Source organism: Phoca vitulina, unplaced genomic scaffold (assembly GCF_004348235.1).
Source record: "Phoca vitulina isolate PV1807 unplaced genomic scaffold, GSC_HSeal_1.0 scaffold10, whole genome shotgun sequence".
Lineage (NCBI taxonomy): Eukaryota > Metazoa > Chordata > Mammalia > Carnivora > Phocidae > Phoca > Phoca vitulina.
Genome location: NW_022589713.1, coordinates 15,280,456 through 15,305,035, shown reverse-complemented (window position 1 = coordinate 15,305,035; position 24,580 = coordinate 15,280,456). Strand labels below are relative to the sequence as shown.

At 37.5% G+C, this 24,580-nt stretch overlaps 1 protein-coding gene across 3 annotated transcripts in view; it reads right to left on the bottom strand.

Annotated features, from left to right (window-relative positions):
- The window catches only part of XRN1 (5'-3' exoribonuclease 1), a 112,319-nt gene that overhangs the window by 9,427 nt on the left and 78,312 nt on the right, over nucleotides 1-24,580 (bottom strand). For 2 of the 3 annotated variants that reach the window (XM_032408542.1, XM_032408545.1), the window contains exons 32-40: nucleotides 24,390-24,485; nucleotides 19,324-19,432; nucleotides 9,662-9,723; nucleotides 7,541-7,651; nucleotides 7,264-7,386; nucleotides 6,645-6,804; nucleotides 3,980-4,161; nucleotides 2,277-2,390; nucleotides 2,080-2,182 (exon numbers count right to left, since the gene is read on the bottom strand). In XM_032408542.1, coding sequence (XP_032264433.1) covers nucleotides 2,080-2,182; nucleotides 2,277-2,390; nucleotides 3,980-4,161; nucleotides 6,645-6,804; nucleotides 7,264-7,386; nucleotides 7,541-7,651; nucleotides 9,662-9,723; nucleotides 19,324-19,432; nucleotides 24,390-24,485 — 1,060 coding nt within the window. The remainder of the gene's footprint in view (nucleotides 1-2,079; nucleotides 2,183-2,276; nucleotides 2,391-3,979; nucleotides 4,162-6,644; nucleotides 6,805-7,263; nucleotides 7,387-7,540; nucleotides 7,652-9,661; nucleotides 9,724-19,323; nucleotides 19,433-24,389; nucleotides 24,486-24,580) is intronic. The other variant, XM_032408543.1, reaches the window with a different exon arrangement.

Genomic DNA, 24,580 nt, shown 5'->3' with positions numbered 1-24,580 from the left:
TTTCCTACATTATCTCTATTTCTAGGTCCCTTTCATTTCTCTTTATTTTGGGCTGTCTCTTTTAATTTTAGAGATTTCCCCAAAACGTTCAGGATCTCTCACAGTCTAATATCTATTCATATTAAAGAGCAAGGCACTAAAACTGTGATTAGAAGCAGTGTTTGTGTTAAGGGGCTACATGACTTGAGGGCTTCTCTCTAGAATAGTCCCAGAGAGATCTACTTCTTACTTGGTAGTGAGCCAGCCTTTTGGTTGGAATATCTTCCAAAAGTCACCAGGTCTTTTCTTTAGAGTCCAGTGAATTTCTGAAAAGAACCATCTTCCCACTTCCTATATGAGCTATGGCTGGCTACAAACTGAGAATAGGCTGGGGAAAAGGAGCTTTACCTTAATATCAGTTTTCAGCCTTATATCTCTACTGTGTGCCTGGTGTCCCCATATTTAGGGAGCCCTCTGGAGAACATACCTCCAGTGCTCTGCCTGAAGAGGCAACTGCCTGGCTGTGTGGGGGAGGGATCTGAGGAGGAGTTGCATTCCTCCAAATACAGACTTTGAAACAATCCTCTTTTCAGCCCATGCCTCACTGGAAGCTCTGATAGCTTCTGACACTTCCAAGTTCTGAATCTCTTGGGATTTGTGAGGGCTGAGCTGCTCATCAACTCATTAAGATACTTTAGTTTGCAACTTACCACTGCTCTGTGAAATTAGTTACTACTCCTTCAATTGCTTTTCTTATCACAAACTCTTTTCAAATTTCTAATCTGCTGGTATTTCCTCTTTCACCTCTCTGTCCTTGTAGGTTTATACTTTTAAAATCACTTATTGTTCAGTTTCATGTAGTTTGGGCAAACAGAAAACTTGTTTTCTCTTTGTACATAGAAGTTCAAGAAGTACATAGAAGACTAAGTACAAGAAGTACAAGAAGTACATAGAAGACTAAGAAGTTTTAAAATAATCAGCATTATTAAATTTTCTAATGCTTGTAGTGAAGATTAGATATATAGAGCTCCTAGAATAATACCTGGCACACAGTAGGCTCAGAAATTTTCTAAACTTGAAATAAACAAATGATTGGTTTTAAAATGATAATGATTAGGATATAAAGAAGCCAAATGTTATTAGGAAAAAGAGGTGATAAAAGACATGTTTAATGAGCTAAAGATTTAGAATCATATAATTACAAAATGGTAGTCTCAAAGAAATCCTGGATACAGTCTAGCATAAATAAGAAAATGGAGTTCCAAAGAACTTACATGATTTTCTCAAAGTCAGTTAATAAAAGAGCCTGGACAAAAACCATCCTGATTCCACAGTGATCTTTTCATTCCCTCAGAACATCAGGAAGACCCCAAATGGCTACAGGAAGCAGGGAGCTACCTGCTTGATAACTCAGGCTCTACATTTGAAGGAGGATGACAGTTAAGAGAATATTAAGAGATACACAGTAAGCTTAAAAACTCCTTCATTCTTCATTTCCTTCATCATCAAGGGCAGTTTCATATTCACAGCTTCAAAGCCTTATCTGTTTATTCCTTCCCTTCTACTTCTGTTTTCTCTCCCCTTTCCCCACCTGTGTTTTGATGTCTGACTTAAACCCAAATTCATCTGTTGGCAGCTACTGGGGAATAAGGGGCTGCCCAGAACAAAGAACAGTCCTACTTTAGCCACACTGGAAGCTGTAGAAGGGGAATGATATTTCTAGATGAATCTGCAGGCTCTGGTTTCAGACTTACTTCTCCCAATTCCTTCTTATATTCATTAGACATTTAAAGAAATTTTTTGGTTTTCTCAAAATGATGCTTCTTTAAATAACTTTCTAAAAACAGTAACTCAGTAACAAATATTTATTTTATTTTTTAAAGATTGTATTTATTTATTTGAGATAAAGCAAGGGAGAGAGAGAGCATGAGGCGGGAGGCGGAGGGAGAGGGAGAAGCAGACTCCCCACTGAGCAAGGAGCCCGATGAGGACTCGATCCCAGAACTCCAGGATTATGACCTGAGCCAAAGGCAGACACTTAATCGACTGAGCCACGCAGGCACCCCAATAACAAATAATCAGAAGAGCCAAATACCTTACCAGTAGGTTGAGGAAAAACTGGAGGAATGGTTCCGGGTGGTACAGCAGGAGGATAATTCGGAAATATTGGTGGAGGCAAAGGGAAATTCACTCCTAAGGAGCCCTATGGAAGTATTTAAAAGTTAGAAGACAATGCAACCAAAACATCTATAGAGATTAATTGAAAGTTTAGTAGAGAAGTCATGATCAATTCTTACCAATTGTTGTAAAGCAAAAAGTGCGGCTTTTTCCTTGGCTTCATTTTCAGAATGGCACTGTGGCCCATGTACCAGTAAGCCATTAGATAATTTTACCTGGCAAACTGTCATTGTCTAAAAAAGAGAATATGAATGTCCATGAAGTTATCTCTCTAGGATATTGACCTCCTCCCCACCAAGCTTAGTCTAAACAAGCATGTGACATTCTGTAAAAAATTCAAAAATTCAAAAGAGCAATCAATTTAGTTTTGGGTTGCCCTGCAAAAACTTTAGAATTGTTTCCTTATCTTGCAATGTTTACAAAATAAAATGCTCTTTAAGCTAGCTGAAGGGTCAAGAATCCTAATGCAAACGAAAGCCAACAAAATTTTTTCTTTATACCAAGGACTGGAAACTGGGCCTTTTGCTCGTTTTTGTAAATAAGATTTTTTTGTTTGTTTGTTTTTTTGCAATACAGCCAAGTCCATTCTTTCATGTATTGCCTGTGTCTGTTTTCATACCATAACAGCCCAGCTGAGTAGCTGTGACAGAGACCACAAAGCCTAAAATATTTACTATTTGGCCCTTGAAAAAAAATTTGCTGACTCCTGCTTTACACTGTCCTCCGAATAGCAGGTATTTCATTAATATGAATTAACTGCCAAAATCTAAAAGACTTAGTGGTAATGACCAATTTTATGTTCACATTTAAGTTACAACTCTCTATTATACATTTTTTTCTTTTACAAAAAAAAATTTTTTTTAAATTCTACTTTTTTAAAAAGGTAGTCATTTTTATGTAATAATATTAGTTTAAGATTGCTTTCTGTTTTAGGTGAGAATGTATCAAGAACTTGGATATAAAGAGGATAAAACCACCTTTCCTGTAGTAAGTGGTTCTCAAGGTGCAGTCTGGGGAGCCTGAAACCCTTTCAGGAGGTCCTTGAGGTCGAAACTATTTTCATAATAATATTAAGGTGCTATTTGCCCTGTCCACTCCTAGTTTCTCACAAGTATACAGCGGACAGAAAACTCACTGATATAGCTTTAGATTCTACATTGCAACTAACTTCTAAGAAAATACCACATTTAAATGTAGTATCAAAAAATATCCATTATCTGAAAAGGTTATTAAAATTCTCTCCCTTTCTCTATCAATCTCTCTGGGGCCAGATTTTCTTCAGGTATTTCAACCAAAACATATCATAACAGATTGATATTAAGAAGCAGATATGAGAATCTAGCTTCTTCCGTTAAGCTAGGGATGGAAAAGATTTGCAAAACTGTAGAGCAGTGCTCCTCCTTCCACTAAATTTTTGAAGTTATTTTTAATAAATATTTTTAATTTTTTTCAGTTTCAATTTCCAATAGAGTTAATAAGGACATAACACAAGTAAACAAAAATTTGGGGGGTCTTCAAAAAAAAAAGTGGGAGTTTATGAGGCCAAAACTTTGAAAACTACTGCTGTAGACCAAGATCCCTAGCTCTATCAATCTGTCCAGGGTACGTGGTGCCCAGGTTCCTCTCTGTCAGCATCTCTGTGGGCTCTGGCATAAATGTGAGTGAGCCATAGTGGGAAGTAAAAATCTATGCTGCTCATAAAGTAAAAAAAACAAACAAAAAACCCCAGCTCCATTATATTATTTTTGACAAAGATTTTCAGTCAATTTATTTAAGTTCAGAGTTAAAGAAGTTATATAAATGGAACGGTAGTATACTATACCTGTGGTGTTCTAAGAAAGGAGAAATCTGGTTGTAGCATTCCAACAAGGGAACAAATTCGAGAAAGTTCAGTTACTGGTGTGGACACAGGAGGGATATGGCTGGGAGCAGGCCAACACACATGGTCCATAGGCTGAACATTATGGTATTCGCTAGCACTGTGAGGCTTATTCATATAAGATGCTACCAAAAAACAGAAAAGGATATATATATATATATATATAAAATTATATATTGAACTGTGTGATTATTATAGGGTTTTATAGACAGCAAGCAGAAAATTGTTAAAAGGTTAAAAGAGGAATCTCTTGGGGCACCTTGGTGGCTCAGTTGGTTAAGCGACTGCCTTCAGCTCAGGTCATGATCCTGGAGTCCCGGGATCGAGTCCCACACCTGCTTCTCCCTCTGACCCTCTCCCCTTTCATGCTGTTTCTCACTCTCTCTCTCAAATAAATAAAATCTTAAAAAAAAAATAATAGAGGAATCTCTCATGAAGCAAATATAGGAATTATTTAGTATTTCCTAAAATTACCAAGAATTCAATAGAGATTTTTAGATGATTATAACTGATTAATGATACATGACTAAGATAAAGATTTTAAAATTTGATAAGTAGCAGACTACCAAAAACTGTCATCTTGAGAGATCAATGACTATATAGTTATGTTTGAGCAAAGCAAAATTTGAACAAGCAGTTTTCTTGAGCTGATTTACAATGAATACCTAAGTTTTGAGGCTTTGGCTTCAGTCTTACTTGTCAAAATTCCATCTTACATTCTGAGACACATGGATAAACGGTTTTGTTGCTCCCAAATGATGCTGCTTAAAAGTTTTTCTAAAAGTAACCCTTTTAGGGGTGCCTGGGTGGCTCAGACGGTTGGGCATCTGTCTTCGGCTCAGGTCAGGACCTCAGTGTCCTGGGATCGAGTCCCGCATCGGGCTCCCTGCTCAGCAGGAAGCCTGCTTCCCCTTCTCCCTCTGCCTGCCACTCCCCCTGCTTGTGCTCTCTCTGTCTTTCTCTTCCTCTCTCAAATGAATAAATAAAATCTTAAATAAAATAAAAGTAACCCTTTTAAAAAGTGCTTTTATAGAAGATGATAAAAACATTCTAAAAGTTCACTTTCTTTATGATCAACAAAAATAGAACAAGAGCATATCCCAGTGAAGAATGAAACTAAGCCTCTTATTATTAAAGATTAAAAAAAGGTAAGTGGCTTGTCCAAAGTCACAGAACTTATTAGCTCTGTAATTTGGGCTAGATTCTGAGCTCTTGACTCTAAGAGATACGATATTCTTCACTATTCTGAAATAAAGTTACTTGTTTTTGACAGTGGAACCATCTTTTTCCAGTTTTGTTTTAAAATTTTTATTTTGTTCTTTTTTAAGAGCATGTATGTCACCATGATAGTTTCCTAATAGTTACTGGAATTTTAAATTATTTATTCTAATATTCACTAAAATAGAAAATAAATGAAGCTAAGCTATGATTTTGATCCTTAATGAACTCATATCTGTTTATTTCAAAATGTTTTACCTCTAGAAACTTCTGTCCCCACTTACTTTTATATTTAGTCATTCTTCCTAGGAGGCTTCTGCAGATAATTTACACAGGCAAAATACTAAAGTACAGGGGACACAGAGCAGGAGCAATGACGGACGTGTATTAAAATCTGGCTGTGTGCCAGATGGTCTGCCACAGGCTTCACAGTTTTAAGTACCTACTTTCCAATGTCTACCTTCATTAATTTTTTTTTTTTCCCCAGAGAGGGAGAGAGAAAGGGGTTTGGGGCACAGGGTAAGGGAGAGAGAATCCCAAGCAGGCTCCTTGCCCAGCACAGAGCCTGATGCAGGGCTTGATCCCACAACCCTGAGATCATGACCTGAGCCAAAATCAAGAGCTGTACGTTTAACCGACTGAGCCACCCAGGCACCCTCCATTAATTATTTTTAATTGATTTTATAGCTTTTTCTATTTTTATGTTGGTCAAGCTATTGTAACATAGTATTAATATCAATTATTGGTACCTATAATATGCCAGACACAGTGCTAACTGCTTTATATGTATCATATAATTATCATAAGTCATTTGCAATGTTATTCTCATTTTGTAAATAGAAAAAAAAATCTTAAAATCTTAGTAAAGTTAAATAATGTATTTAAAGTAACATAATTGTTTTTAAGTTACTGAGAAAAAAACTATAATGTGAAAACTTTTCTAGGTTTGGGTACTACAGAATGAGTATCTGCAATAGCACAATTTAAGTAATCACAAGACAGGGACTATAGGTCTATTGGTTACATAGTTATATTATTATTTAATGACACAAGCATAAAAATTATACTCTTATTTGTTACTCTTAATTATACTCTTTTAAAAATATAAGTAGTTTTGGGGGCGCCTTCGGCTTGGGTCATGATCCCAGTGTCCTGGGATCGAGCCCCACCTCGGGATCCCTGCTCAGCAGGAAGCCTGCTTCTCCCTCTCCCACTCCCCCTGCTTGTGTTCCCTCTCTCGCTCTGTCTCTGTCAAATACATAAATAAAATCTTAAAAAAAAAAAAAAGTAAGTAGTTTTATCTTCAAAAAGCACATGACAAAAAAAACCCCAAATGAATCGCAGTTTTGAAATGATATTGGTTGTTAGTAATAGTACTTAGTTTACGTACTTAATTTCTTATTTTGTTTACCCTGGGTGGAAGGTCCATATTCATCTCTTCTATTAGAGGAAACAGTGACTTCGTTACCAAACTGCTTCATTTCATTTTTATGGTCCACAGCATCAGAGCCATCAATTTTTAGTATTTCTTTAAGCATCCGAGTTCCCTTCTGTTTTGAAAATGATTGGTATGGAGATGGTGGGGGTAGGTAGAGAAAAGTTAATATTAGACTTACAGAGCTTATAAACCCTTCTTTTAATGAGTTCCATTGTTAAAAATTAAGATGGTAACTACATTCAGAAAGGAATTAAGCAAAATCAATAGTCTAGAGTTGAAAAAAAATACCCACATTTCCTGCCATAGAAACAATACTTAATCCTTCTGCTTAACCTAACCAAATTGCCTGGTAGCAATGTTTGAAAAGCAAGGGAGCTATATGGTTTAAAGAGGAAAACAAACAAACAGCTAAATTGCCCAGGGCAGCCTGGTTTTCCTCACAAAATGACAATAATGATGTAACACACCAGTACACGGGAGACAAAACTGTTTTAACAGTTGCACGGGGCATGTATGCATAGGCCACAACAGTGAAATTACTATAGTGTAAAAGCTCCTACAAAATACGAACCATAGCAAATGATTGTGGTGACAAAAGTTCTTCACTTGGAGGCTCTTCATGATGAGATGACTGTACTTCATTTTCTTTGGAGATATTCAAGGATGCTAAAAAGTTCTCAATTCCAGGGTTAGGCTAAAAGAATAAATATTTTGTGCATGAAGATGAAAATATAAGGACATGGAAAAATTTAAGAATTTTAGGTACAAAAATGATCATTTAATGTTCACTTAATCATCTTCCCAGGTGCTAAAGTTTGGGAAGAGAAATTGAATAAATGGTCTTTTACCTTATCAATAGCATTTGGGTAACTGGTCACAACCTTCTGGTTTTCTGACACTTCTGCACTTTCATTTCTCTTCAATAGCTTAATATTACATTTGGCAGGCCCTCCAAGCATCTATAAAAGAGTAAGAATGAGCTTTCTGTGCAAATAAAATAGCTGTTACTTAATAGTGTTGTAAGTAAATTGCTGCCAATTTTTTATGTGCCATTTTCTTTTATATCATAAGAAGGGGACCTATAAACTTGGATGAGGAAAAAACTTAGATCTTTATCTTCATTAACTTCTATATGAATTTAGAAGTTTTCCTTCAATTATGAATGTAGGCAATAGAGGTGATTCTAATTGTATTTCAATATAATTAATTTTCTTTCAAATCTTATGTATTTTATTTTAGCATTAAAAACATTATTCTGGGGCGCCTGGTGGCTCAGCTGTTAAGCCTCTGCCTTCGGCTCAGGTCATGATCTCAGGGTCCTGGGATCGAGCCCGGCATTGGGCTCTCGGCTCAGTAGGAAGCCTGCTTCTCCCTCTCCCATTCCCCCTGCTTGGGTTCCCTCTCTCGCTGTGTCTCTCTCTGTCAAATAAATAAATAAAATCTTAAAAAAAAAAAATTATTCTGAGAAAGAATCCATAAAAAAGTTTATAAATCCCTTCTCTAGAAGAAAGGAAATTATAGCTAAGAGTTTCAGAAAAGGAGGGCCTTAAAAGTCAACCATTTCCTGGTATCTAAATATTAATGGGTTCCATTTACTGAGACCCTGTTATGTGCTGAATATTCTGCTAAGATGTCTTTTATAAATTTGATACATTACTAGCTTATAAGAGATCTAATTTTTAAAAAACTTTGTATGACAATAATATGCATATAGAAAATACATATACTATAAGTGTACGTGAATGTTTTTAGAGTAAAAATTTGTTATTCTTTGATTATAAAATGTGTATATTCAGGTGCCTGGGTGGCTCAGTTGGTTAAGCAACTGCCTTCGGCTCAGGTCATGATCCTGGAGTCCCTGGATTGAGTCCCGCATCGGGCTCCCTGCTCAGCGAGGAGCCTGCTTCTCCCTCTAACCCTCCCCCCTCTTGTGTACTCTCTCATTCTCGCTCTCTCAAATAAATAAATAAATCTTTAAAAAAAAAATGTGTATATTCTCCTTATCAATCAGCAGAGACTATACAAAGTAAAACATAGGGCGCCTGGGTGGCTCAGTTGGTTAAGCGACTGCCTTCGGCTCAGGTCATGATCCTGGAGTCCCAGGATCGAGTCCCGCATCGGGCTCCCTGCTCAGCGGGGAGTCTGCTTCTCCCTCTGGCCCTCCCCCTCTCATGTGCTCTCTCTCTCTCTCTCTCTCAAATAAATAAATAAAATCTTTAAAAAAAAAAAAAAAAGTAAAACATAAATGATCTCAGCTTCCTCCTACCAAGCTACTCCACAGAATTAACCATTAACTTTGCTATGTTGATTCTGAATGGTTCACTGAATACATACACATTATTTCCACAAATTTTATACATATATACATACATTCATGTATGTAGGTATGTTCGTATGTATGTAGGTATGGTATGTATATATAGACCACATATATGGACTGAGACAAGTGATCTATTTTTACTCCATTTTAAAGATGAAGATAGTTGAGGCTGTGAGAGGTATAGTGAATTGCTCAAGGCCACCCAACTATTAAATATATATGTATGTATATATACGTGTGTGTGTGTGTGTGTGTGTGTGTGTAGTGCCAAACCCTGACTCTAGTTGTGTAACCTCCCATCCAAGTCAGGCAGTTGCTATACTTCAGCAACCTTCTTGTCACACACCTTATGGACTTTTTTTTTTTTTTAAAGATTTTATTTATTTGACAGGGAGAGACACAGCGAGAGAGGGAACACAAGCAGGGGGAGTGGGAGAGGGAGAAGCAGGCTTCCTGCGGAGCAAGGAGCCCGATGCGGGGCTCGATCCCAGGACCCTGGGATCATGACCTGAGCCGAAGGCAGATGCTTAATGACTGAGCCACCCAGGAGCCCCCACCTTATGGATTTGGGCTGCAAAATTCAGATGCCACAGAGCTACCAATTGTAACAAAAAGTTGGCTACTAGAAATATGATTTAAGATAGCTTACCTGCTTATTTGACATTTTTTGTAATCGACTCTCAGTTTTAGGACTCTTACACTCTTCTTTAACTAAAAACAAGAAAATAGGAATTTTGGTAAGTGAAAAATATTGCTACAAAGCAGTTAAATTTACCATATATTTGCCACAGCAAGGCACTATGTTGCTGTTTTGAACATTCAAAGAATTCTAAGAAGACAAAGACCCTCATTTTGAAAAACCTGTAGAGGAACAGAAGAGATACTCACAGATAACAACAATAAGGGAAAAGGAAAGGTGACATGTAATTGAGTCTCCAAGTAGGTAAGTCTGCAAAGGGCAGAGTAGGAGGCTAAGCATTCCAGGCAAAGGAAATAATAGGAGAAAAGAAATGGAAGCAAAAAACATGGAATGTATTTATGGAACTCTTAAATAGACTAGTTGCACTGGAGGTCAAGGAGTATAATGGAGCTAATCTGGTAGGCAAAGGGCAACCAATCACAGAAACGTTTTGAGCAAGTAGTGATCTGATCAGAATTGTGTTTTAGGGAGATTAAAATATGGCAGTGGCTTATTGAATAGATAGGAGAGTAAGAGAAAAACTAGGAAGCTATTTTATTATTCCTGTTAAGGGGAAATTGGGAAAATGGTAGGAAAAATGAAAAGGATAAATTAGAAAAGGAAGGAAGAGGGGTGCCTGGGTGGTTCAGTTGGTTAAACGTCCTGGGATTGAGCCCTGCATTGGGTTCCCTGCTCAGCGGGGAGCCTGCTTCTCCCTCTCCTGCTCCCCCTGCTTGTGCTCTCTCTTTCTGTCAAATAAGTAAATAAAATCTAAAAAAAAAAAAAAGAAAAGAAAAGAGGAAGAAAGAAAGGAAAAAAAGAAAAAAGGAGGGAGGAAGGAACAAAGGAGGAAAGAGGGTGAGAAAAGAAGCAGGGAAAAGGGATGGGAAGGAGGGAAGGGATGGGATGAAGAGAGAAGGGAAGAAATGAACAAAGATAGGAAGACAGGGAACAGAAGGGGGGAAATAAAAAGGGAAGGGGAGGAGAGGAAAGGGAGGTAAGGGAGGTAAGGAAGAAAAGGAAGGACGTAATCTTGCAAAAAGGAGGATATGAAAAAGCAAGTTAACATGTATTGACATTAAGCCCTTGTTGAGACACACACACAATAAAACTAATTGGAATTCCAAATAATGTAGTTTACACACATTCATGTAAACAATAATTTGAAGAAAAATCACAACACATTTCAATTAAATATAAAATCTTTAAGCTATATTTATCAGATTTATAGGGACATTAATCTATAGTTAAAATGTAAAAGAAACAAAAATAACATATAGACACTTGTGCAAATAATAGTTTAGCAGTTATCAAACTGAACCAAAGTTATAAAACCACAATTTTTTTTTTGGAAAATAGCTTTTTATTTTTTTATTTTTTTTTAAGATTTTGTTTATTTGACAGAGACACAGCGAGAGAGGGAACACAAGCAGGGGGAGTGGGAGAGGGAGAAGCAGGCTTCCCGCTGAGCAGGGAGCCCGATGCGGGGCTCGATCCCAGGACCCTGGGATCATGACCTGAGCCGAAGGCAGACGCTTAACGACTGAGCCACCCAGGCGCCCCGGAAAATAGCTTTTTAGAAAAATATTTAAAAAGACCATTCTTGGGGTGCCTGGGTGGCTCAGTTGGTTGAGCATCCAACTCTTGGTTTCGGCTTGGGTCATGATCTGTGGTCATGGGATCGTGGGATCGAGTCCTGCGTCATCAGGCTCCATGCTCAGTGGGGAGTCTGCTTCTCTCCCTCTGCCCCTTCCCACCATTCATGCTCTTTCTATCTCTCAAATAAATAAATCTTAAAAAAAAGGCCATTCTTATACTATATGTAACATATATATATATACACACACATAAAATACATGCATGTATACAATATAATAAATTAGACTCAGGACTCTGCACATGATTATTTCCTCTGCTGGAAAGCTCTTCAGCAAATGTTTTGCATACTTTATCCCATTCCACTCCCCTTTATTTGGGTCTCTGCTCAAATGTTATGTCCTCAGAGAGGCATTCCTTGACCATTCTATAAAACACCCCCCTACCTATACTTTTTTTTTTTTATTTATTTTTTTTTTTTAATTTATTCACTTGAGACACAGAGATACAGAGAGAGAGCATGAGCAGGGAGAGAGGCAGCGGGAGAGGGAGAAGCAGGCTCCCCGCTGAGCAGGGAGCCCGATGCGGGGCTCGATCCCAGGACCCTGGGATCATGACCTGAGCCGAAGGCAGACGCTTAATGACTGAGCCACCCAGGAGCCCCCCCCCACCTATACTTTTAATCTGCTTTATTTTTCATCATAGCACTATCATTACTACACATTATGGAATTTATTGGATAGTTTTGTTTGTTTGTTTTTTGGGGTTTTTTTGCCTATTATCAGTCTCCATCTTAGAATGTAAAGTCCATTAGGCTGGAAAACTTGTCTGTCTGGTTCAGTCATATAACCCTAGCACCTAAAACAGTACTTTGTATATACAGCTCAATAGATAGAAGCTGAATAAATAAATGAATAACAAATGAGTCATATTTTGAACACAAAGAGCAATTTGCAGCAATTTGGGAATATTCTGATCAAGAGAGAAACTAACGGGGCGCCTGGGTGGCTCAGTTGTTAAGCATCTGCCTTCGGCTCAGGTCATGATCCCGGGGTCCTGGGATCGAGCCCCGCATCGGGCTCCTTGCTCTGCAGGAAGCCTGCTTCTCCCTCTCCCACTCCCCCTGCTTGTGTTCCTTCTCTCGCTGTGTCTCTCCTGTCAAATAAATAAATAAAAAATAAAAAATAAAAAAAAAAAAGAGAGAAACTAACTGCAAGATGAAGATTCTCATCTCTGTATCTGCATTCCCTACTGTGCCTGAAACATAGTAAACACTACTAAAGGACTAAATAAGTAAAAATATATAAATTATGTAAGAAATATTAACAACAAAATATACATATTTTTAATAAAAAATTATAATATAGGTTAGAGTAACTTAATAGGCAAGTGTTTACACACAAAAAGGTAACTAGATTACGCTGAACAAAATTTATTCAAAAAGTAGTGAGGGGACATCAGCAAAAACGTCAGAGTAAGGACCTTTAAAAATTCTGTCCTCCATAGAGGCCTAGTATCCAAAATCTATAAAGAACTTATCAAATTCAACAAAGAACAAATAATTCATTCAAGAAATGGGCAGAAGACATGAACAGACATTTCTGCCAAGAAGACATCCAAATGGCCAAAAGACACATGAAAAAGTGTTCAACATCACTCGGCATCAAGGAAATCCAAATCAAAACCTCAATGAGATACCACCTCACACCAGTCAGAATGGCTAAAATTAAGTCGGGAAATGACAGATGTTGGCGGGGATGCAGAGGAAGGGGAACCCTCCTACACTGTGGGTGGGAATGCAAGCTGGGGCAGCCACTCTGGAAAACAGTATGGAGGTTGCTCAAAAAATTGAAAATAGAGCTACTCTATGACCCAGTAATTGCACTACTGGGTATTTACCCCAAAGACAGAAATGCAGTGATCCGAAGGGGCATGTGCACCCCAATGTTTATAGCAGCAATGTCCACAATAGCCAAACTATGGAAAGAGCATAGATGTCCATCGACAGATGAATGGATAAAGAAGATGTGGTGTATATATACGATGGAATATTATGCAGCCATCAGAAAAAAAATGAAATCTTGCCATTTGCAACAACATGGATGGAACTAGAGGGTATTATGCTAAGCGAAATAAGTCAATCAGAGAAAGACAAGTATCATATGATCTCACTGATATGAGGAATTTGAGAAACAAGAGAGAGGATCACAGGGGAAGGGAGGGGAAAATGAAACAAGATGAAACCGGAGGGGGAGACAAACCATAAGAGACTCTTAATCTCAGGAAACAAACTGAGGGTTGCTGGAGTGGAGGGGGGTGGGAGGGATGGGGTGGCTGGGTGATGGACACTGGGGAGGGTATGTGCTATGGTGAGTGCTGTGAATTGTGTAAGACTGATGAATCACAGACCTGTACCCCTGAAACAAATAATACATTATGTTAATAAAAAAAAATAAAATAAAAATTCTGTCCTCCATAAAAGCAACAAGAAAATGGGCATAAATTACCCGAATCCAAATTTTTAGAGTTATGGAAATTAATCAAAGGCCTGTAGCAATCTGGGGGGTATTTATTCAAGAAAAAAGACTGACTCTCAAAACAGTGAGCTTTATGGTTTAACTTGCCATAGTCTCAATCCCTACTCTACAACTCTAAGTAGACTTGAAAAATAGCAGCCAGCACTTTTTGGTGGAAACCAATAACCTGGCAGCCACCAGAGAGATCAGAATGAGGCTGAGCTCTTCCACAGTGTTATTCCCCACATTCTGTAAGGTCAGTATTACCCTGATTTCACAATCAAAGATATCACAATAAAATAAAATGACAAATATCCTCTATGAATATAAATGCTAAAATAAAATCCTCAACAAAATACTAGCAAATCAAATCCTGTAGCATATAAAAAAAATTAAACACCAAGACCTGGTAGGATTTATTCCAAGAATGCAAGGTTGGTTCAACATAAAAACAATCAATGGAATCTACCATATTAATTAAGCACAGAAACAGCAACTGACAAAATCTAATATCCCTCCAAGGGGGGCAAAATCAACAACCAAAGAATAGAAAGGAACTTCCTCATCTAATAAAGGGCACTTACCAAAACCCACAGCTAACATTACACTTAATGCTCACAGATTGAAAGCTTACCCCTAAGATCAAAACAAGGGTGAACTGTTCACTCTCACTACTTCCATTCAACATTATGTTGGTGGTTTTAGCTACAGCAATCAGGTAAGAAAAAGAAGAAGTAACACTATTGCTATTTGCCAAAGCCACAAAAAATTAGGGCTAATAAACAAGTTCAGCAAAGTAGCAGGATATAAGATCAATATACAAAAGTCAGCTTTATCTCTATAAACAGCACTGAACAATCCACCCCCAACCACCAATTAAGAAAACAGTTCCAGTGACAATAGGGGTGTCTGGGTGGCTCAGTCGGTTAAGTGTCTGACTCTTGGTTTTGGCTCAGGTCATGATCTCAGGGTTGTGGGACTGAGCTCCGCATTGGGTTCCATGTTCAGTGCAGAGTCTGCTGGAGATTCTCTCCCTCTCCCTCCCCCACTGCCCCTCCCCCTGTTTTCTCTAAAAAAATAAAATCTTGAAAAAAAAAAAAACAGTTCCACTGACAATAAATAGCATTAAAAATAATAAAATACTAGGAATAAATTTTTTTAAAAGATGTAAGACTTGTACACTGAAAACTACAAGACATCATTGAAGGAAATTAAAGAAGACAAATAAATGGAAAGACATTTTACGTTCATGGATAGGAAGACTTAATATTGTTAAGAGGACAATGCTCTCCAAAATGATCTGCAGATTCAACGTAATCTCTATAAAAATTCCAGCTGCCATTTTCGCAGAAATAGGCAAGGTGATCCTATAATTCATTCAGAAATGCAAGAGATCAGAACAGACAAAAACAATGTTGAAAAAGAAAAACAAAGCTGGAGGACTCAAAGTTCCCAATTTCAAAACTTACAACAAAGCTATGATAATTAAGATAGTGTGTTCTTTGCATAAGGATGGCATATAGATCTGTGGAACAGAATTGAGAGGTCAGAAATAAACCCATACATCTATAGTCAATTGATTTATAACAAGGGTGCCAAGAAAATTCAATGGGTTGCCAAGAGAATTCAATGGGAAAAGAACAGTCTTTCAGCAAATGGTGCTGAGACAACTAGATATCCACATGCAAAAGAATGAATATGGACCCCTACCTCATACCATATACAAACACTCAGAAATGGAAAAAAGACCTAAATATAAGAGCTAAAACTACAAATCTCTTAGAAGAAAAGATAGGTATAAATCTTTGTGACCTTAGATTATGTAATGGTTTCTTAGATATGACACCTAAAGCACAAGTAATCAAAGAAAAAGTAGAAAAGATAAATTAGAATTGATCAAAATTAAAGACTTTTGTTTCAAGGATACTATAAAGTTAAAAAGACAACCCACAGAATGACAGCACATATTTGCAAATCAAATATCTGAATATGCACGTTATATACAGAAGATGTAAAGGACTCACACAACTCAAGGACGAAAAGAAAAATAACTCAAAAATGAGCAAAGGACTTGAATAGACATTTCTCCAAAGAATATGTACAAACTGCCGACTGGCACATGAAAAGATGCCCAATGTTATTAGTCATTAATGATTCACAAATGAAAACCACAAAGAGATTTCACTTTACACCTACCAGGGCTGCTGTAATAAAAAAGATGGGCAATAACAAGTATTAATGGAAGATGTGGAGAAATTGGACTCTCATATATTGCTGGTGGGAAACAGCAGTTGGAAAACAGTTTGGTAGTTCCATAAAAAGTTAAACACAGAGTTAACATATGACTAATTCTACTCATTTGGATGTATACCCAAGAGAACTGCAAACATATGTTCAATCAAAAACTTCTACATGGATATTCACAGCAGCATTATTTATTATAGCCCCAAAGTGGAAACAACCCAAATGTCCATCAATGGATGAATGGATAAACAAAATGTAGTATTCATAGAATGGACTATTATTCAGCCATAAAAAGGACTGCAAACAAATCAATCAACGTGATACAATACATTAACAAAAGAAAGAACAAGAATCATATGATCCTCTCAATAGATGCAGAAAAAGCATTTGACAAAGTACAGCATTCTTTCTTGATCAAAACTCTTCAGAGTATAGGGATAGAGGGTACGTACCTCAATATCATAAAAGCCATCTATGAAAAACCCACAGCGAATATCATTCTCAATGGGGAAAAACTGAGAGCTTTTCCCCTAAGGTCAGGAACGCGGCAGGGATGTCCACTATCACCACTGCTATTCAACATAGTATTAGAAGTCCTAGCCTCAGCAATCAGACAACAAAAAGAAATAAAAGGCATCCGAATCGGCAAAGAAGTCAAACTCTCACTCTTTGCAGATGATATGATACTTTATGTGGAAAACCCAAAAGACTCCACCCCAAAACTGCTAGAACTCATACAGGAATTCAGTAAAGTGGCAGGATATAAAATCAATGCACAGAAATCAGTGGCATTCTTATACACCAACAACAAGACAGAAGAAAGAGAAATTAAGGAGTCGATCCCATTTACAAGTGTACCCAAAACCTTAATATACCTAGGAATAAATCTAACCAAAGAGGCAAAGGATCTGTACTCAGAAAACTATAAAATACTCATGAAAGAAACTGAGGAAGACACAAAGAAATGGGAAAACATTCCATGCTCATGGATTGGAAGAATATTGTGAAGATGTCATTGCTACCTAGAGCAATCTACACATTCAGTGCAATCCCCATCAAAATACCATCAACTTTTTTCAAGGAAATGAAACAAATAATCCATTTGTTTGGTTCCATACCAAACAAATTTGTATGGAACCACAAAAGACCCCGAATAGCCAGAGGAATGTTGAAGAAGAAAAGCAAAGCTGGCGGCATCACAATTTCAGACTTCCAGCTCTATTACAAAGCTGTCATTATCAAGACAGTATGGTACTGGCACAAAAACAGACACATAGATCAATGGAACAGAATAGAGAGCCCAGAAATGGACCCTCAACTTTATGGTCAACTAATCTTTGACAAAGCAGGAAAGAATGTCCAATGGAAAAAAGACAGTCTCTTCAAGAAATGGTGTTGGGAAAATTGGACAGCCACATGCAGAAGAATGAAACTGGACCATTTCCTTATACCACACACAAAAATAGACTCAAAATGGGTGAAAGACCTAAATGTGAGACAGGAGTCCATCAAAATCCTAGAGGAGATCACAGGCAGCAACCTCTTCGACCTCAGCCGCAGCAACTTCTTCCTAGAAACATTGCCAAAGGCAAGGGAAGCAAGGGCAAAAATGAAGTATTGGGACCTCATCAAGATAAAAAGCTTTTGCACAGCAAAGAAACAGTCAACAAAACCAAAAGACAACTGACAGAATGGGAGAAGATATTTGCAAATGACATATCAGATAAAGGGCTAGTATCCAAAATCTATAAAGAACTTCTTAAACTCAACACCCAAAGAACAAATGAACCAATCAAGAAATGGGCAGAAGACATGAACAGACATTTTTCCAAAGAAGACATCCAAATGGCCAACAGACACATGAAAAAGTGCTCAACATCGCTCAGCATCGGGAAATCCAAATCAAAACCTCAATGAGATATCACCTCACACCAGTCAGAATAGCTAAAATTAACAAGTCGGGAAACGACAGATGTTGGCGGGGATGCGGAAAAAGGGGAACCCTCTTACACTGTTGGTGGGAATGCAAGCTGGTGCAACCATTCTGGAAAACAGTATGGAGGTTCCTCAAAAAGTTGAAAATAGAGCTACCATATGATCCAGCAATTGCACTACTGGGTATTTACCCCAAAGATACAAATGTAGGGATCCAAAGGTGTACGTGCACCCCGATGTTTATAGCAGCAATGTCCACAATAGCCAAACTGTGGAAAGAGCCAAGATGTCCATCGACAGATGAATGGATAAAGAAGATGTGGTGTATATATACAATGGAATATTACGCAGCCATCAAAAGGAATGAGATCTTGCCATTTGCAACGACGTGCATAGAACTGGAGGGTGTTATGCTGAGCGAAATAAGTCAATCAGAGGAAGACATGTATCATATGATCTCACTGATATGAGGAATTCTTAATCTCAGGAAACAAACTGAGGGTTGCTGGAGTGGTGAGGGGTGGAGGGATGGGGTGGCTGAGTGATAGACATTGGGGAGGGTATGTATTATGGTGAGTGCTGTGAATTGTGCAAGACTGTTGAATCACAGATCTGTGCCTCTGAAACAAATAATACAATATATGTTAAAAAAAAAAAAAGAAGAAGATAGCAGGAGGGGAAGAATGAAGGGGGGAATCTGAGGGGGAGATGAACCATGAGAGATGATGGACTCTGAGAAACAAACTGAGGGTTCTAGAGGGGAGGGGGGTGGGAGGATGGGTTAGCCTGGTGATGGGTATTAAAGAGGGCACATATTGCATGGAGCACTGGGTGTTATGCACAAACAATGAATCATGGAACACTACATCAAAAACTAATGATGTAATGTATGGTGATTAACATAACGATAAAAAATTAAAAAAAAAAAAAGGATTGCAAAAAAAAAAAAAAAGGAATGAAGCACTGATACATACTACAACATGGATGAACCTTGTGTTCATTATGCCAAGTAAAAGAAGCCAGTCACAAAAAGTCACAAATTTTATGATGATATGAAATGTCCAGACAGGTCAATCCATAGAGGCAGAAAGTAAATTAATGGTTGCCAGGGCTGGAGGAATGACTGCTAATAGGTATGTTTCTTTTGGGGGTAAAAAAAATGTTCTAAATTTAGATAGTGGCATAGGTTGTACAACTTTGTGAAAACACCAAAAAAATCACTGATTAAATACTTCAAAACATGAATTTTATGGTATGTGAATTATAACTCAATAAAACTGTTGTAGTTAATAAAAAAGGAAGCAGTTAGCATCGTAAGTGTATTTTTAACTTTAAACTTACATTTTCTGTGAGGCTCATGTTTTCTTTGCTGACATTTAACACTGTTGTCAGTAAAGCCAGATTTATGATGTTGAGTTACTTGACTTACTTCTTGAGGTAGAACTGCAACCTGAAAGTTAAAATTCTTATAAATGATTTAAAAACAAACTCTTATAACTACTTTCCCTCAAAGAGATAGAGTATTTGGTTGTAGAACTAAATAATAGGAGAGCTGACACTTGAGCTCTAACTCTAAAACCCATGTTCACAGTACCATATCAGAGAAAAAGTATCCAGAAGTTTAATTAGAAAATATTCTAGTTTTGGGTATAGTTTTTGGGTTGTTCTATTTGATATCTACATAAAGCTATTTATTACTCACATTGTCATATTTTGTCAATAAAGACTTAAAGTTTTTTAAAAAAGACTTTTTAAAGAGCAGTTTTAGGTTTACAACAAAACTGAGAGAAAGGTACAGAGATATTTCATATCCTTTCTGTCTCTACACATGTATGGCATTCTCCATTATCAACATCCTCCACCAGAGTGGTACATTTACTATAATCAATGAACCAATCCTGACACATCATTATTACTCAAAGGCCACAGTTTACATTGGGTTCACTCTTGGTGTTGTACATTCTATGTGTTCAGACAAACGTATAATGACATGTACCCACCATTAGAGTATCATACAGATTATTTTCAGTGCCCTAAAAAGCTTCTGTGCTCTGCCTATTGATCTTCCCCCTAACCTCCGGGCAACCACTGATCTTTTTACTGTCTCCATAGTTTCACCTTTTCCAGAAGCTTGAATACTTTTTAAAAAATCATGTTGAGTTGTCTAGAATGTGCTTATCAGATGAATACCAGGTTGCTTATTAATGCTTCACGGATTTAAGTGATATATGTGGTGGCTCATAATTCTTGGTATGTATAGGAGGAAATACAACATGACAGTGTTTAGTTAATATAAATAACGAAATAGCACCCAATACCAGGAGCAACATGCAGAAGATTCTGAGGAAATATAGTATCAAGTGTTGAGTTCCATCTCAAGGCAATAGGCAGTAAAATGACTAGCAGACCTTGCTGGAGATCTAGGGGAATTTTGGTAGTGAGAGAGGAAAGTGGAAGGAACAATAAGAACACATAACCTGAAATGGGAATCATCTACTTGTGGGAAAGGGAAAATAAAGAGACCAATCTTACTAGAACAGACCATTTTACCAAGGAGTTGGATATACTTTATATAAGAATTAGGTAGAGTTAGATACTAGTTTCAGTTGAGGTTGAATTCCACTAGTACTGAACAGAGAGCCCTATACATTCTATAATATTTGAATAACATTCTTTGGGGCACCTGGGTAGCTCAGTTGGTTAAGCGCCTGCCTTTGGCTCAGGTCATGATCCCAGAGGGCCAGGATTAAGCCCCACATCGGGCTTCCTGCTCAGGGGGAGTCTGCTTTTCCCTCTGCCCCTCACCCCACTCTCGTGCTCCTTCTAATAAATAGGTAAAATCTTAAAAAAAAAAAAACACAACTTTTTTTTTTTTAAGATTTTATTTATTTATTTGACAGAGAAAGACACAGCAAGAGAGGGAATACAAGCAGAGGGAGTGGGAGAGGGAGAAGCAGGCTTCCCGCCGAGCAGGGAGCCCTATGCGGGGCTTGATCCCAGAACCCTGGGGTCATGACCTGAGCCAAAGGCAGACGCTTAACGACTGAGCCACCCAGGCGCCCCAAGAATAACATTCTTTTCGGGCTGGAAAAGAGGTCATCTAGTCTAGTGCCTTAATTTTGCATATGAGGCCACAGAGGCCCAAGGAAATTAGAGTTGCTCAATTTGAGTCACCAAACCTGATTTCCTGATTCTGAGTCCAGTACCAGATTTATCATACCACAGTGCCTCAGGGAACAAACTAAGTTCAAATCCAGAAGCTCTTATTAATTAGATATTTTGCCCAATAATGCCATTGGGCCAACACAGGTGAAAGGATCACCAAGAAAGATCATTAGGAAAGATACGTCAAACAGTACTATGTAAGAAGGACTAAAAAGGAAAGAGGCAAGAAGCAGGAAGCACAGATAGGAGGTTAATCTAGGTTTAGGATGACCATCTAAGGCCCAGTTGTGAGAACTGCCAAGAAATAAAAAGATTTCGAATCTCACTGCAAAAAAAAAAAAAAAAAAAAAAAATAGAGGGGAAAAAGGAAAAAGTTTTTACTCCATGCTTTTCAGATTATGTGCCTGGGGAAATGGTAGTGTTAGAAATAAGGGTAAGAAGCTTCAGATGAGGTGAATTCTAAGACATCTTTCGGCTGAGGTGATGGTGGGGTGTCTGTCTATACCTGTCTTCTAGGAAGTTGGAGATACTGGCTTAGATTGATCCTGATTGAGAGGTATGGAACACATACACTGAGTGGTTAAATTAGCAGCAAGGTAAGAGCCAATGTCACCAAATGATAAAACAAAAGGGGGAGAAAAAAAACTATTGTTCAGTGAAATACTGCCCAGTTGAATGGCTGGAAAAACAGAGGTTAAGAAAGAAGTTGAATAAAAAGCAAAAGGCAAGAGGGGAGTCAGGGTAATGTTTCCTTTTAGAGTATAAATCCTTGAAATAATTGCCTATATTTGCTACCTCCAATTTTTCTTCTCCCCTTCTCTCTTAAACACACTCTTCTTGGTATTTCACTCTTACCACTCTACTGAAACTGCTCTTGTCAAGATTTCCAATGACCTCAGATACAAAACTCTATGGTCAATTCTCAGTTTTCATTTTAACTGATCCATCACCAGCATTTGACACACTTGATTACTCTCCTTGACATCCATTCTTCACTTGGCATCTAGAACACCACACTTTACTGGTCTTCTTCCTGTACAATGGCCATTCCTTCTCAATCTTGTTTGTCAGGTTCACCTAATCTCTCTGACTCTTTAAGGATGGAATTCTCCAAGGCTAAGTTATTAGACTTCTTTGGATGTAGATAAATAGATAGAGATATATAGATACACACATACATGCCCAAATTTCTCTCTCCAGCTTGGACATCTTCCATAACCATCAGAATCAATGTCCAACTCTACATCTCTACTCAAATATCTTTTTTTTTTTTAAAAAGATTTTATTTATTTATTTGAGAGAGTAAGTGAGCAAGAGAGCACGACCAGGGGGAGGAGCAGAGGGAGAGGGAGAAGACGACTCCTGGCTGAGCAGGGAGCCTGACGTGGGGCTCAATCCCTGGACTCCGGGATCATGACCTGAGCCGAAGGCAGACACTTAACCAACTGAGCCACCCAGGCACCCCTCTACTCAAATTTCTAACTCTGTATCTCCACTTAGATGCTTAATATACATCTCAAACTTACTATGACCAAAATTGAACTCCAGATCTTCCTCCACAAACCTACTTGACTTGCAATCTTCTCCATCTCAGGTAACAGCCACTCTATCCTTTTAGTTACTAAGACCTTAAGAGTCACACTCTTTAATCCATTTTTTTCTCTCTTAACCCTATATCCAATTCATCATTAGATGGCAATTCCTTCCAAATATGCCTAGAATTTGATCACTTCTCCAGGCTCCTACTACTCTGGTCCGAGTCAGGATCAACTCTATCTTGATGATTCCAGTAGTCTCCTAACTAATCTGTTTCTATCCTGACTCCTCTACATTCTATTCTTAAGATAGCAGACAGAATGATCCTATTAAAATATAAATCAGATCATGTCATTCTGTTGCTCAAAACCCTTCACTGATTCCTCATTTCACTGAGTAAAAAACAATGTCCTTATAATGACCCAGAAGGTCCTGCATGGTATCTAATTACAGTTCCTACAACTCAGCCTATTGATTAAAAGCCATAATGGTCTTTTTTCTCTTCCTTGAGTACACCTGGAATTGTCTTCCCAACAGGGTCTTTGAACTTCTCTGGAATACCCTCACCTCAGGTATCTACATACTCTACTCCTCATTTCATTCAAATCTTTACTCAAATGTTACCTGATCATTCTCTTTAAAACTGCAAAACCTTGCCTCCCCCCCCGCCCTGCCAACATTCTCTATCCCCCTCTGAAATTTTTCTCAAACTTCTGTATTACCATCTAATATACCATGTAATCTACTTGTCCTCTCCTCCCCAGAATATAATTTGTTTGAGGGTCAGACTTTTTTTTTTGTTTATAGCTATATTCTCATCACATAGAACAATGAACATGATAGGCCCTCAATAAATACATGCTGAATGAATTAATGAAATGAATGAATGATAACGAAGCATTCCTAAAAAATGAATGGTTAGTGGTATCAAATAAATTAGAGAGGAAAAGAGGGTTTGAAATTCTGGATATAGACTGCATTTAGATAGAAAGGATTTATGGATGATCTAAGAAAAACTTAGCATATTAGCAGAAGAGAACTATGTATTTTGTCACTCTCACTTTTTATGTTTATTTTACCATCATTTCCTTTGCTATTTTCTTCTCTCTACTCTGAAAATGTCACCATCACTGGAGGACATTAGAATAAATGAGGCTTTCATGGTGCAGGCTGTTGGTTTATAAACTTGAGAGAATATTCTTTCTTTCTTGACCAAAGCTGAGAAGATAGGTCAGTTACTAGCAAAAAATGTTGTAGGAATTTATTCTTTACCTTTTTCCTTTTTTTGGTCTGAGTCTACCTTTTTAGCAGAATTTCTTTTCCCTTCTTAATCTCTATTAAGGAATGTGAATTTGCTCATTCATATTTAAGACAACCAAGTGCCAGCATAAAGCTCCACATTCAAGTGGAAATTAATTAGTTAATAATAAGTGCATTAAGGCCTTTGTTGAATTTAAAATATAGTTATTATGATTTTGCAAACAGCTAAAATAAAATCCAAACTGATTTAAAAGAAAAATTATCTATATTCCCTCTCATGAGTCCAAAAACTTTTATATACGGCTGAAGAGACTTATGAAAATTCATGATTAAAACCGTTATTCTATTTTATGAGATTTTAGGAAAAAAATAATCATTGCATACTCACAAGAAAAATGTAAATTTGTTTTTTTAATTTAAATGTCTATCAAACAAGGTATACTAACTTTCTCTTGTAGAGTTGGCTGAAAGTGTTGAACCTTTCCAGATCCCTGTAAGGACTGCCAAATGTTGCAAAATTCATCATCATCTTTAGTAGGTACCTGGCAAAGCACAAAAAATTTCTTAAGGAACTGAAACATGAAAAAAATAAAGATTTATATTAAAAATAAAAAATTCATTAAAGTTATTTAGCAGT